Below are 16,542 nucleotides of genomic sequence, written 5' to 3'. Positions count from 1 at the left end.
GGAAATGAAGATTTCGTGGCCATGAATTAAGAAATCTTTCCTCTGACTTATTTTGTTCCCTCGTTTGAGTTAAATCATGGGTTTTCTAGGGAACAGGTTCATGAAACATGGACAGTGGCCAAAAATTAACAAGTTGAATTCAATCGACAGCTTCAATCGATTGCATCTCTTATCGATAATTAATCAATCGTCGATTAATCATCAGCATGAATGTTGGACAAATACTGGACTTCAGTTTTGTTTCTGCAGTCCTCAGTTAATCAAGTAAATGGACTCTTGATGTCGAGTGTTTGTGGTTCTTGGAAGTGAAGTATTCATGCAAACACACTCCAATCTCATTTCCAAATTGCACATCAATAACTTTCAGAGCTGTGTTAATATAGAAACATTGCTATAAAGTTATCAAACACACTCAGTTTTGCCGTATGCTGAGAGAAAGTACCGACAAGTTTCCAGAAATTAATTATGCTAATAACCCATTCATATTCTCCACAGAGAAACTCAATTATATCCAGTAACAATTACATTTAGAGAGACGGTAAAGATTTTTATTTTTAAATATATTAATACTTTTATTCAGTAAGGATGCACTAAAATGACAGTAAGGACATTTATAATGTTACAAAAGATTATTTCAAATAAATGCTGTTCTTTTGAATTTTCCATTCAATTCAAAGAGTCTTTATAAATAAAATGTAGCAAGTTTTCCAGAAAAACTGTTTTGAACATTGATAATAATCAGAATGTATTTAATGTATTTTAAAGTCATGGCTGATTCAATAACTGTAGGCCAAGTCATTGACAAAGTAGATAATTAATTTCCTCATTAGACAATTATTAAAAACTGTGAGTGCTTAAATCACAATGTATAATTATAAATTTTATAATTATTAGCATTTATCCCTATGCAGAAAAAAACTGCACTGAAACACATATTATTATTATTATTGTGTTATTAATCTTTTTGCTACAATTTAAGAGCAGTTTATCAAAAGTCAAAAAAATAAATCATAATAAATACATAAATATAAATAGGGCCTTATTTTTACCAAATCCTGCTTATCTCTTTTTAATATTTCTGGATTGCATTTTTATCGGTTTAATTAAATGTTATCAATCAGACACCTGTAATTAACTCAACTGATAAAAACAAATGTATTATTTATTCTTACAACAACAGTATTTTTTATTTATTTATTATATTTAGATTTTCTTTTTTTTTAGTTGCTTATTTTTCTGGCAGACAAGTGAAGGCAAAAAAAAAACTTTCCGAAATTCTGAGACATTCCTTGTTTTAGAGTAAATTCCATTTTTATGACTGATTCCATGATTCCATCCGCATTTTCACAATTCAAAGGGCATTAAATATTGCACATCATGACACACTGTAATGTCAAGAAAACACCAATAACTGCATGTCATAGACCCTTGAGCAGCAGATGAAGTGAGGAAACCACCGGCGTGAGTGTGTTAGATTAGAGCAGATTATCCATGAACAGGAAGAGAATTTCAAAGCTCTGACTGTACGGTCCGTCTGAAAGCAGATCTCTTTACCGCTCCCACTGCTTCAGAAGCACATCATAACCACAAGGCTTTCACACAGCCCGAAATCTTTCATGTCTACCTCTTCTCACATTATGAGGAGGATTGAGAAAGGATTCTCATGTTAATATTACAATGCAATGTGGACAGGTAAATAATGTGTGTGTGTGTGTGTGTGTGTATATATAATATATAAATAATCATTAATAATAGAAATATTATTATTTTATAATTGTAATAATATAAGAATATACAATGTAAAATATAAATGTATTATATTATGCAAAATAAGTCATAAGCATATTATAATATAGTCATAAAAATTATATATATATATTTATATGTGTGTGTGTGTGTGTGTGTTATAAAATATTTTGTTTTATATATATATATATATATATATATATATATATAAAACAAAAATAAAATATTAGATTTTATTATATAAAAATATAAAATATGTGTTTATGTGTGTGTATATAGATTTTTTTAATTTTTAGATTTTTTTGTTTTTATATATTACATATATTAATTTTAAATACTATGTAAAATACAAAAAAATCATTATATATTATAATAATATTATTATTAAAATATACATATAAACATTAAAATTTACATATATTTACTATATAGGTTAGCCACAACTTATTTTTTGTTTTATAAAAATAATAAAATAAAATAAAATAAAATGTTATCAACAATGACACTTTTCACTTATTAAGCCAGGAATGTTCCTTTGTAATTTACAAAACTCTATCAATGAGGGTCTCAGAAGGAAACGTTTGGTGATTCCAGAGAATTTCAACGCAATCATATCAGCAGACGTCAGTGAGGATGACGTCAGAGAGAGTGTGAGATGATGAGAGACACTCACTCGCCCATCCATGTGGCGTAGCTCTCCGGCAGTTTGGGAACAAACAGGATGGATTTCTTGGAGTTGACATCGATGGCGCCGTAGCAGTCGGCTTCTGTCACACCGAAGGTCCAGTGGAAGAACGACTCCTGCAGAACAACATGAGTTAGTGCTACATCCATACGTCCATGCACACACACTATCCATCATGAGAAACCGTGTTTCTGTGACTGTATTCCTGCCACGAACTCAGAACAGAGAGGATTCAGTGTTATTAATACTGATGTTGATCATGTCATATCCCTGAGACTTTCCTTATGAAAGCTGCTTTCTGTGCTTTGAAACATACACTAGGCAAGTATGTAAATATGTACTATGCAAGCATCATTTTAAGCATTTCTGTTTCATAAAAATGCAATTCATAATGCAACAAACTGCACACATTGCAAAGGCCTTTTTAAGACTTCTACTGTCAGTTTTCCTTTCAGGTCAAATACTGTCATGATCGAGAGACAGTTTGAAGAGAATCTCTCTGAGCTAACTAACAAGTAAATAAGATTTATACAATTATGTCAAGAAAAGTTCAAAGAATTGTCTTATAAGTGCCATAAGAGTAGATGTTTAAAGAACACATTTAATGTTTTACAAATATTTTCCAGACATGAATAATTAAGATATTAAACATTATAATAATTTAAAAAGAGATTATATAAATAAATGACAGTGTACGCATATAAAAATAAATAAATATTTTTATAAAAATTAAAAAAAATATTTTAAATATAAAATATATTTTTTTAGTAATTTAATAATTTTAAATGAATTTTAAAATGAATTAAAAATAATAGTATGTAATAGTAAAAAAAAAAAAAATTCTAAAACAAAAAAAATTAATGTAAAAACAAACTGTAATGATTATATTATTTTTTAATGATTTATTTTTTTATTTTTTTTATCACTTAAAAAAAATATTTTTAAAATGAAAATTGAAAAATGTAAAAAATAATAGATTTAAAAACGTGAATAGTGGATCCTCGTTCTCTGTTGAGTGGCTGAGTTGAATTTCTTTTAATTGCATTTCAGTAACGGTATCTTGTCATTCCAGTCTCAACTTGTAGGAAGCAGCAAATATAATTCATATTCAGACTCATGAATAAAATGAAGGTTGTTCTTAGTCAGTCTTCTCTGCAGTGAGATCTCCAGCCGAGGCTGAACGCTTGGCTTTCTAACATGATCAGATAAGCACACACTATCTAATCCACGGAGGACGAGTCGATCATGCTCGACTCATTTTATTGTCTTGAGTGCATTGCAGAGTTCACGTGCATTCAGTACAGATTGCATAATGAAGCAGTAAAATAAAACCACCACGCGCAAACTCGCACGCACTTCTTAACAAGGACAAATGAGAAAAGTGCCATGCATTTTATTCAATTCACAAACGTGCACGTTAACACTTCAAAAAGAAGACAAACCACAACACAACACAAGCAAATTAATGGTTATGAATTATTTACAGTTAAATCATGATGAAAGTAGGAAGCCCTCAAGCAGTAAACATCACAAAACTAAATCGCAAGACTCGCTCCATGAGATACCGGCGCGCAATCTCTGCCAAACAACACAGGATGTGCCTGTTTTTTTGCAGCTAATGAATGAGAAACACGCTGCTCATTATGTTCAATCAACTTATGTAAATGCAGTAAATTAGGGGGCTCTATCAGACACCCAACCGTAGCGCTGAAATAAAAGGTCTGAACTCACGCGCCTCTTGCCAACACAAATTACCATTTAGCATAGCATAAACAAGAGCACCACTTACAAACGAGTATAATGGAAAGACGAGCACTCAATAATCATTTAGAAACAAAAAAATAGGTCACCGACATGATACACAATGATGCACGATGCATGCAATATTTTATTTGGTAATGTAGTGACGGTGCACAGAAAAAGTGCATCTATTATGTAATTTTAGCAATTTTGTTGTGCATTTGTAATTTTTTGTATACATAGTACATTGTGTGGTACATATTTATTTATTTATTTGTGTGTGTCTGTATTTATTTGTAAAGTGGGGAAAATATTTATTTGATCCCCTGCTGATTTTGTAAGTTTGCCCACTTGCAAAGAAATGAAGGGTCTGTAATTTTATGGTGGGTTTATTTTAACAAATAGAAACAGAATATCAACCAAAAAATCCAGAAAAAAAAAACACATTAAATAAAGATTAGAAATTGAGTTGCATGTCAATGTGTGAAAATATTTATATTTATTTTTTATTTTATTTTAATTAATTCAATTTTAGGTCAATGAATTATAATAACCCTGGTCCGAGTACTATATGATTTTATTTAATGCAGTGAAAATTAGTACAACATAATATCATATTTTAATTGCTGTGAAGATTACAATTAACTTAATTAAAAATATAATATAGTATAAAAACATTCAATAAGATTACTAAATGCTTATTTAAATGCTTTATTTTTAATTGTTAGTTCATGTTAGCAAAAGGAACATTACTGTAAAGTGTTACCAAAACTTTGTTGGGCTTTCAAAAATCTTCCTGAATTTGATTTCAGTCGCTTTACAGTATTTTTCGGACTATAAGTCGCACCTGAGTATAAGTCGCATCAGTCCAAAAATACGTCATGATGAGGAAAAAAAACATATATAAGTCGCATTTATTTAGAACCAAGAGAAAACATTACCGTCTACAGCCACGAGAGGGCGCTCTATGTCTTCAGTGTAGACTACAGGAGAACTGAGCAGCATAGAGCGCCCTCTGGCGGCTGTAGACGGAAATGTTTTCAATTTGTTCATTTCTCTTGGTTCATTTCTCTCGGTTCATGTCAAATTAATTTTGATAAATAAGTCGCACCTGATTATAAGTCACAGGACCAGACAAACTATGAAAAAAAGTGCGAAAACATGGTAAGTGTGGAACTGTTTTTGACGTGTCGTCTGCGTGCAGCACCTGTCTGAAGAGCTCGTCGGTGTCGGTGCAGTATCTCTGCTTCTGTTCTCCTCCCTGAAGAAGCACCACAGATCCAGCTGGAACATCCTTCACAGCTTTCAGGCCTCGACACAAACGATCTCGGTTCTGTGCAAACAGGGCGGCTGAAACCCTCAGAGTATCGTTTCCCAGCCAATACACTGCCTTCCTGTCACAGACGACGCAATACATACGTTACTCACAACACACACATGAAACACTGTGACTGCAGATTATATTGCTCTTTCCCTTTTCTTTTTATTTAGCATACACACAAACTGTGTTAATGGTTGATCATTTTATAATTACAAATAAGCACATACATCTTGATAAAAAAAATAAAAAACAAATCTGCTGAGATGAAACTAATTCTCTGTGAGTCACACAGATGTTATGCAAGAGCTGGATTTGATCACATGATGACAGGAAGGATTCGCTCTGCTGATCTCGGTGCCAGAACAGCTGAAAACATTGCAAAATTTAGCTCACAAAAAAAAAAAAAATCATTTGCTGAAACCTTTTCTGAATAGCAGCACTTTGTTTCTATAACTTGGAGAAATTAAGCATTGCATCGCCAGTGGATGCGCTGCAGTGAATGGGTGCCGATGTACTGGAGTCGTGTGGATTAATGTGATGTTTTTATCAGCTGTTTGGACTCTCATTCTGACGGCACCCATTCACTGCAGAGCATCCATTCTCCAAATCTGATGAAGAAACAAACTCATCCTAATCTTGTATGAGGGCGAGGATATCCATTCTGACTGCTTTTCATTTAACCCTTTTTACACCCTGAGACGTAACTATCTCATAAGATATCATAACATTCAAATCAAGCTCACATTGCTTTATCAGCAGAGTGCTTTATCACCGATAGAGTGTGTAAAGATTAACAGCCATCAGGGGCGTCTGTACGTGGTCAAAGGTCACCCAGTTTCATGTCACTGCACATTACACCCATCCTGATAAAAACTGCCATAATTCAGAGGTAATGTACAGTCAGACGGTCATTACTGCAAAATAAACCACCAGCATATGCCACATTCTCCTGCTTATTATGCAGCTATTTAGTAAAATAAATAAATAAATAAATAGTCAAACATGAGATATAATATTTGAGTTCGGTTATTTCAATATTAAAGATTGCAATAATAACTATTATTATGCAAATTCGATCACTGAATTTCACAAACGACCAATCAGAATCACATATACTAGTGAGTTACACAATTATTTTGCAACATAAAAGTGCAATAAACATAAAGTGCAATAAACAGCACTAAATTAACCTCCAGTTAAACTTACGAAGAATTAAATTAAGTGTGCAAACTAGAAGTAGGGGTTTCTGGACATGGTATCGATGTCATACAAATGATGTTTTGTATTATAAGACTATGCTTTCAATTCAGTACCATGGGATTGTTATTGACATGAATCCTTCAGGATATGCAATATTTGAGGCTTATATAACTTCTTTAAACAATATCTTAATAGATTATATGAAATATCTATACTTAAATACAAATGTACTGTACAAACACCACAAGACGGTTTAAAATAACTGTAAAAAGACACTAATTTAGACACATTTAAAGTAGTACTTTCACTATTCAGTAACCTTAAACTTCAGACATACTTGATCAACTTTCACCTAGCTATCTAACCTCGCCACGTACGCTTTTGTAATGGAATTAACACCACCCAAAACAATTTTATCCGCAAAAACACAAATCAAAAAAGACAAAATACACAAACTTCTGCAAAACATCAGACTATAAGCACGCGTCAAACACAGCGCGTCCACGCATGCGCAGCGATACAAAACACCACTGCGCGCGTTTATTAATAAGAACTGTTTCGCGATTAAGGCTAATAACATAAATCTGCAGTATAATTAAACAGAAGAAACTCACTGCTTTGAAGATGCCATGCTGCCTGCTGCTGCTTCTGCTCAGCTGAGAGATCGAGTCATGTGATCACGAGCAGCTGAGCTTCACTCGATCACGTGACCGACACGAATCCACTGCTGACTAGTGACGTCACGGCACTGATATGATCCATAAAACATACTGAAAACTTTGTCATTTATTATTTACGTTCATCATGTTTAGTGGAAGGAATGTTCTATGTGTAATTTATAACACTTTTATCACACTACTTAGCAACTATAGCATGCAAAAAAAAAAAAAAAAAAAATCTCATAAAAGTAATGACGACGTTATTATGTTTATTTTACTGTATGTAGCCTATTCCCACCATGTAAAATCTATATTTCTCACCCGATTAGACATACGTCCAATAGAATATTAGATTCATTTTCTCATGCATCCCCACAAAATGTCATTATATTGTTTTTATTTAATTTTATACAATATGCAAGTCAATGCATTCACATTTTTGTATCAAACTGTGTGTAAATTAGATGATATTTACAGTGTGGTCTCTAATTTTTAATCTAAATAATTAATTGAATATATGCTTCTGTATGTGGGATTTCAAGTGCTCATATAATAATGATGTGTGTACACATGGAAAAAATGAAAATGCATTTATATTAATCTTATATTTTCAGTTCCTACTTGCTTAACCTGCACCACAATATCTTACAGTCAACATGACATTAAAATCATTTTCTAGTACATTTCTGGTTTTATTGTGAGCTTTATTCTAATACAAATAATAAAGAGTACAGAAACAATATATATAAAGGCTGAAATGAATTATGAATGCATTTCATGTTGACGTTGTCAGTGCACATTTGATATTAAAATAGTTTTGGAAACATTTTTTTTTTTTTTTGAGGAAGGCAAAATTGTGAAACCACTGTAGACGTGCATCTGAAAACGACTCGGATGACCTTCGACATGGACAATTTTGATAAGTTGTCTTTGTTGAAGTGGTATTTAAAATGAACATTGAGTACTCTGTCTTTTGTTGTGTGTAAAACATTCTGAAGCGTTTATAAACTGAGCCATTAAAGGAAAAGGAGAGAAAACCCATCTGTTAAAATGAGATTTTCATCTTTCATTGCTTCATAATTCCTCTGAACGTCACACAGCGATGGCACTTTGAGCCCGAGAGAGGTATTTTCAGCAACATCATTACAAGTTTTTCTCCTCAAGGAAATTAAAAGACGGCACACGGTGCCTTGCAGTACAATCCTTTGCTCTTTTTTTTATCATTTAATCCTTTCAGGATGTGTCCCTTTTCGTCAGGGCTAGATTTGTGGATCTTATCATCGGTTTTGTTCAGCCCTAAACTCTAAAATAATAACACGGTAACAGCAGTAAAAAACACAATTGCGTTTGTATCACAGTCCCTGTGGATGTTGTATTACCAGTCTAATAAAAGTCTAAGAAACGGATGCTTTCGAGCTCATTCTGCTCTCCTTTGTCTAATGTTTCTCGTGACAGATAACCGCATGACTCCATCAGGGATGAATTGCAATCCAGTTACCCTTATATGCATGTAAAGACTTCTTTCTGCTGTTTTTTTAAGGAACCCTGTGGCTTTGGTGTTGTAATTTCATCCACATAATTTTGCTGATTAGCTTCTTTCTTTCTCTACATTAAATCTGAGCATCTTTCTCAAGGTCTGTCTGTAATCAAGCCACTGTCCATCACTTCCCTGTTTTACATCAAGCACTGTATGCTGTTTTAAAGCTGTAATGATCACCGCCTTATTCTGCTTTTAGTCTTTTAGACATGAACTCAATAGTGACCCTTTTATATATATCTTATATATATATATATATATATATATATATATATATATATATATATATATATATATATATATATATATATATATATATATATATACTCAATTAATTATACAATGTAGCAATTAATTTATCATGCATCAATAGCTCGGACTGAGAAAATACCCACAAAAGATCATTTAAAGCCATTATTGTGTTACATGAGAAAGCATTAAATAATTTTTTTTTAAGTATTCCTAAAAACATATTTTTTCTCAGTTTTGTTCAAATTTATTTTTTATTTTTTAGATTGCATAATAAGAATGTAGTAATTTGTGTAATTTTTTAATGACATGATAATAAATACAAACCTAATTGCGTAATATATGTTAATGTTTTATTTGAAAACTGTCTATATATATAAATATATATATATATATATATATATATATATATATATATATATATATATATATATATATATATATATATATATATATATAATTTTTTTTTTTTTTTTTTTTTTTTTGAGTACAGTAAAAATTTCCCCACTGTCACATTTATTAGTCGTCAGTAGAAGCCAATGAGACGCACATATTGGTTGATACAAACCCAAACCAGGTTATGGCTTAAACCCTGCAGTGCATTAGAAAACGGCCAGCACACTCTGAACTCTGAACTCTGAACTCTGAGTGCATGAGCTCACAACAAACTGCTTTTATCATCTCTGCACATGGCTGTGTTCCTGATGCCAGCTGCACTTTCATCATCATAAACTTCTTTCTCTGCTTCACTTAAAGTCATCGGCACCTGCTGAGCCTCATACAGCCTGACTGATGACACATTGAGCTCTACCACACTGTTTCTGCAATATATATATATATATATATATATATATATATATATATATATATATATATATATATATATACAACATTGAATACACAAAGTATGCCGTTTTGATTTCAGTATGCATAATACATTATAGTTTTGTAAACTGCATACTGAGCATTATGCAAAAGACTTTATTAGAGGCTGTTGCTACAGAATATGATTTTCTTGATTATTTCTATGATTATATTGCCTCGTATAGAATAGTCTTCTTTAGTGTATCTACAAGATAAAGTAACAGTAAAAGGCTAAAAACTAGCCTTAATATTTGCTGGACTGTGTCTGTGTATTGAAAGATTTATTTAATATGATAATTTTTCATTGGTTTAAGCGTAAACCTCACTAGAATTCATGATATAAGCACAAGTGCTTGTGTGGGCTATTATTTGGGGTTAAATAAATGTATCTTTAGATAACTTAGTTTAAAAAACAAATAAATAAATAAATAAATAAATAAATTAGAAACATTTTAAATTATTTTTGGGTCTAGAGATAATCCAAAAGAATCTTTGGAGGTCATCATTTGAAAAAAATAAAATAAAAAAAATAAAAGTATGAATTTGGTTTACAACACAAGTTTTAGAGACCCGATCCTCATTTTAATTATTTTTATTTGAAAAAATAAAAAAATAAAATTTGGTTTATAGTTAATCCACATCTCATGGCAATTTGCAACTATTTTACATTTTGGAAAATCTTATAAATTCACAAGACATGAATTTCTACTTCAAACTTTTTTATTTAATTGAACGTGTTACTTGCCATGTCTTTGTAATAAATTGTGAAATTTAGCAGTTTCTGAGTGAAAATTGTTTCCAAACCAATTTTTTGGTCAGTGCACTGTAAAAAAAAAAATATTTTTCAAAGTTGTAAATAAAACATAATTTATTCTAAAACTCATTTGAGAAAATAATAATTCAATGCGTTGCTTGCACCTTTCTATGTAATTGTTAGTAAAATTTACCAGCAATTTCTGAGTGAAAATTGTCTCTACACCAAATTTCGTTTTAGCGATGCAGTGATGTTATGCAATCTGTCCCATGGCTGCGTGAACATGTTTATTAACAGACATCATCACAGGGAAACTGCTGGAGAAAAACTAGAACAACCCTGGCTGGTTCCTTCTCTCGACACACACACACACACACACACACACACACACACACACACACACACACACACACACACACACACACACACACACAGTCTGGTTGAGTGCGGCTCACGAGGGCCATGCTGCCTTTGAAATAGAGTCTCAAGGACTGCTTTGATATTAAAGCATCTTCAGCAGCATAAGAGTCCTGTCTCCTCTGGACACTCATAGAGAGACAAAAGGATAGAAACATGTGATATTGCTGTGAGGAGCATCAGTCTGGTGTTTGAAAGCTTCTGGATCACAGCGCACAGCTGTGTTTCTGCTGTGAGGATTCATGAAAACAGCTGTAGATTTGTCTGCCTGAAGCCTGATTTCAGCAGCATCTGTAAGAGACAGAGACCTGAGGAAACGATGCACTGAAAGAGTTTCTTGAAAGACAAGGAACAGCCTTTTTTACATCAGTAATGTGATGTTCAATGAGAAGGGCAAGACTTTACTTTAATAGTGTTTTCTTAAAAAAAAAAGGTCTTAAACCAGCAGAAAGTATATCGAATTTACAGTCATGTCATAAAATGTTGACAATCAGCGACGTGGTTTGAGCTATACATTACTTTTTTTTTTTGTGGCACTTCAGTTCGAACATATTGAGATTGAGGCTTGAAATGTTGCATTGCACTGTGTGGTGTTTTACTTCAAAAAAGGTTACTTTTATAAAATATGGGACATTTACACGACACCATTTCCAATTAAATCCGGATTGGCCATTTATTAATGACAACGAAGCCTTTTTGCGAGCCAAAAAATGCTTTCTTTAGAGAACAGGTTTCTAAGTGCAGGTTTTGGAAACAGTACCATTATTGTCTCTATGTAAACTCCAAAATCACCAGTTTGTAAAATAGTGACGTCGTGTGCATGGGTATTACAGGTTGGGTCTATAAGCACGTAGTGTTTCTTTACTGGTGAATAAAACTGGCATTTTTTGTCATTTCCACAGATAATTTTGAACGGATTCATTTTTGTCATCTGAAGTCAAAACTTTTCAGAAATGCAAAGGAAAAGCTTTCCTTTGGGAGATTCACATCACTCAGAGACCTTGGAAACATCATTTGTTTGACTTCAGTTCGATTTTTTTTTTAAGTGATTCATGGTTTATATGACAATGGAACATTTTTAATTCTGCACTTTTGCAAGGTTTTGTGGTCAGATGGCAACATTGACAAAATAATGACTAAAAACACTGTATTATTCATGCCAGGCCTGTAGTTGGCAGTGTCACTTTATAAAGAAACACTGTGTGCTCATAGACCAGACACGTAATATGCATGTGTGTGTTTTTATAGTTTGCATGATAACACTTATGCTTTCAAAAACTTACACTGCACTTAGCATTTGTTAAAAGGAACGATAAAAATGTTATCGTTTTATATTTTTGTAATTGTAACAATTTAATGAATGCATGTGGCACAATTGTTACAAAGTGACTGCAGCATCTTCAAAATATGTTTCGAAAATGCTTTGTTTTGAAAATGTGTTTGTTTTGTCTATATTTATTTGAATTGATTAAATGGAAGTATTTGACCAAATATGAAAAATATTTCCTTAGAAAATCACAATCAATAAAACCTCCTCTTATATGCATTAAATATATTTCTAAGAGATCGGCAAACTACCATTACTTTGTTATACAGTGCATTCAAGTTCATATTTACAAGGATGTGTCAATCTTTCATGTTGATATATTTGTTGAAATGAATGGAATTGTTATTATTAAAAAATGTGCATGCATATTACGTGTTCAGTCTACAAGCACCTGCAAGTTTCTTTACAAAGTGACATCGCCAACTACTGGTGTGGCATGAATAATACAGCATTTTAACTTGTTTTCAGAGATCTTTTTAAACAGGGATTGTTTTGTCAATGTTGCAATCTGTGCACGAATACTTTTTTAAAATGCAAAAACAGGGACTGTTTTCAGTGCATCGTTAATGTGTAAACGTCTCCTAAGTTGCATGCACAAAATAACGACTTAATTTATAGCTCCTTCATGAATTGAGAGCAAAAACAATCTCTGACGCAAATTCATTATTTATCATTGTGTAGAAGTAAAATGAATAAAATGTTGCGGTTAATTAATTATTTTATTTTATTTTTTTGTAGAAAAGTTGCAAAAGACCAAAGTGACTTAGGTTAAATACCGGAGAGAAGTATTTAAGACACTTTCCCAAGCAGGACTTGAACCATTATTCATGAGATTTGTGTAGGGTTTGTGTCGATGTCAAGACACTCTTGCATTGGTGCAGTTTATTTTTCAAAGTGGAGAATGATCATATATAAGTGTTTTGCAATGATAATGTAAGCTGATTATCTTTTGATTTGAATCTGGCTCCTGCTGGAGACAAACCAGTAAGTCTTCATATTCATGAATCTGGATCAGAGTTTCGTAAGAGAGGTTACAGTAAACGTATTGACGTAATCAGGGCCGGTTGTTCAAACAAGTGAAGTAAGTTTGCGCTTCGAGGCACAAATCACCTTCTGTTTTTAACTGAGCTGCAGAGATATAAAGCGCCTGTGAGTCAGAGGCCTGTTTCATTGCATTCAAGTCGTGATATCAACAGACTTTTGGAAATGCAATATTGTTTTGGTGAAGCAGTTTACAATTGATTTGTATGTTTTGAGACATGTCAATATGACACAATCCATTTGACTTACATAATGTGATGCATTTCAGAGAAAATGTAAAGCAAGACGTCAACTGAAAAGAAGAAAAGAGATATTGATTTACCTCAACCAGTGTTTGTTTTGTGTTATCAATATACACTGAATTGTGTTTACTTTTACATTTTAATTTTAGGTTAATATTATATAGTGCTTTTTATATTTTTTGATTTATTTATTTTTATTTTTTAGTGTTCCATCGTAATCTTTTTTATTTCTAAAATAGGTTAGTTTTCAGTAAAATTTTTTACTTTTTTCATATTTCATTTTATTTTAAAACATAATTTTTTTACAATTATTTATTCATTTTTTTTTCAGTACAAATTGGTCATCTGTGATTTTATATAGACTAGAACTCAAAACAGGTTTATTTTATTAATTAAATACTTATTGTTATTTTACTAATTATATATTTATAAATTTAGTAAAAAAAATGATAATTTAAATTGTAAAGTTTTGCAAATTGCTTGTGTAAAATGTGTAATTCCTACAATTTTTTATTTAGTTTGTATTTTTTATTTAGTTTCATTTCAGTGTTAGTAATTTTAGTCTTAAACGAATCTTCATCTTAGTTAATTTCTACTTTTTTGTTAAAGTTTCTCATCTTTCTCATGTATTTTGTTTAGCATCATTACTTTTAATAGAATGACTTGTAATAGTTTTAGTTTCTGACTCAAACGTGTTTTATTTTTACGGTGCAATATTAATATTACTGCCAAACGGTCTGTGTTCTTAAATCCCATTCATCTTTTGAGATGTTGACCCTATAAACATTTAAACCCTGAATTACTCGGAGGAAATGCTCTCGCCTCGAACGGCACAAACTGCTAGAAGACACGGCCAAATCTAAATCCGGCTGACCAGAGGCTTCACTGAATCCCAGTGCTTGTCACGTAACCTGCGATCAATATTTAATGTTCATTTCCAAGCTGTCGACTGGAATCTAGAAAACTGGTCTCCTCCGAGCTGGTGGGGAGCTGACAGAGATTGGAGTTGAATCTATGGCCGTGTGATTGCAGAAGACACAACTCATCTCAGAGACAGACGGATGGCTCAGCGGCCCTGACACCGACATGAATCCTCACGCAGCAAATCAAGTCATCCTCAGCTCCGAATAAAGACAACAACCGCTGCTCCATTACACACAGACAGGAATATGAGAGCGCAGGCAACACATAATGACATTTTATGATGAAACGGGGGCATGCATCAGGAACAGCCGATAATGCTGGGTTGTTTGCAGCTTGCAGAGAGATATTTTTGTCCTGTTTTGTTTTGAAGCATTATTGGTCAAGCTGGGCTAAGAAATCTCTGCCCACACGGTTATTGATCAGGACTAGCCCACTGCAGACTGCACAGTATCAACCATAGGCTTTATTTAACATAATAAGATGTGAAATTGCATGCATAATGTGATGGTAAATGTTTTATTAAAGTGATGGGTCACAGGTCACACATGCAAGGGATCTTATAAAACTAATGCTTTCTTGTGATGGTAAAATTAATAGATTTATTGACTTATTGTCAGAGAAAATGCTTCCCATATTTTGTGCATCCAGATGCTCTACAACAAGATTAAAACTACAACCAAATGAATAAATACATTATTAATCTTAAAATAAAATGTATATTTTTAAAATGTTTTATTTTTTTAAATGTTTAATTTGTTTCAGATAGCTACAACACTTTTCCATTTTCATTTAGTTGGACTTAAAGTAGTAAAATACCTTACATTTAAATATAAATGAATAAAATGTAAAAAAAAAAAAAAAAAAAAATGTTATACAAAGTTTGTGTTAAATTCTTTATTTCAGTATTATTTTTTTATTAATGATAATAAAACTATATATAATTTAACAAAAATGTGTGCAATTAATTATTAATTTGTTAATTTAATCATAAAAAGTAATACAAATATTTAATTTAAAATATTTGACTCTTTTTGTTTTTAAATTCTAAAATTAAAAAAATAAACCAACATTAAAACTAAAATAAAAATTATAAAGACTTTTATAATTTAAAAAAGACAAATACACAAAATTTTATAAAACTAAGAAAAAACTAGAATAATATCTCAATGATATTAAAATAACACTGCATAGTAACAATAAATGACAATATAAAATAAAATAAAATTTTTCATAGAGGTTGAAATAAAAATAAATTAAAATTTTTATAAAATAAAAAATGATGGTTAATATTAATATTTGGAATTAATATAATTAATATTAATGTAATATTCATAATACTTTTTTGATTATATTTTAATTGTATAAATTGTATGTAGTATGACAACATAAATGGCAATTACTTATTTTTTTATTCATAAAAAAAAAAAAAAGACAGTTATAAACGTATAAATGCCTCAATATATTATCAAGGGAATCACTGAGAGTACTTGGCATTAAAAAGTTTGAAAATCCTTGATGTAGTTCATGTTTTACCGTAATAATGTACATGCTATAGAACTTCTCACAAAGAGCACAGAAAATGTGGAGAAGTCTGCTTTCTGAGCAGCCAGTGTGAATGCCCCCTGAGCAGTTATGAATAATGGACGTCTAATATGAGTCTGTGTGACCCTCTTCGGACGCTCCTGACATAGAGATGAGCACGAGCTCTCTCTGGACACTTGTACTCGTCTCTTCGGGGCGGCTGACAGCTCAGGACAAATAAAAGCGTGACTCTGTGACCTCTGTGCTGGAGACCTGATGCTGCACATGCTAATGAAGCAAACCAAACTCACACCA

At 31.9% G+C, this 16,542-nt stretch overlaps 1 protein-coding gene across 1 annotated transcript in view; it reads right to left on the bottom strand.

Annotated features, from left to right (window-relative positions):
* The window catches only part of LOC127977517 (xaa-Pro dipeptidase-like), a 53,890-nt gene extending 46,468 nt beyond the window's left edge, over positions 1 to 7,422 (bottom strand). The window contains exons 1-3 of the mRNA XM_052582404.1: positions 7,307 to 7,422; positions 5,379 to 5,565; positions 2,420 to 2,547 (exon numbers count right to left, since the gene is read on the bottom strand). Coding sequence (XP_052438364.1) covers positions 2,420 to 2,547; positions 5,379 to 5,565; positions 7,307 to 7,323 — 332 coding nt within the window. The 5' untranslated portion in view covers positions 7,324 to 7,422. The remainder of the gene's footprint in view (positions 1 to 2,419; positions 2,548 to 5,378; positions 5,566 to 7,306) is intronic.
* Between the last annotated feature and the right edge of the window lie 9,120 nt (positions 7,423 to 16,542).

This window comes from Carassius gibelio, chromosome B18 (assembly GCF_023724105.1).
Source record: "Carassius gibelio isolate Cgi1373 ecotype wild population from Czech Republic chromosome B18, carGib1.2-hapl.c, whole genome shotgun sequence".
Lineage (NCBI taxonomy): Eukaryota > Metazoa > Chordata > Actinopteri > Cypriniformes > Cyprinidae > Carassius > Carassius gibelio.
The sequence above is the reverse complement of the archived record's forward strand: the minus strand, read 5'-3'. Positions and strand labels throughout refer to the sequence as shown.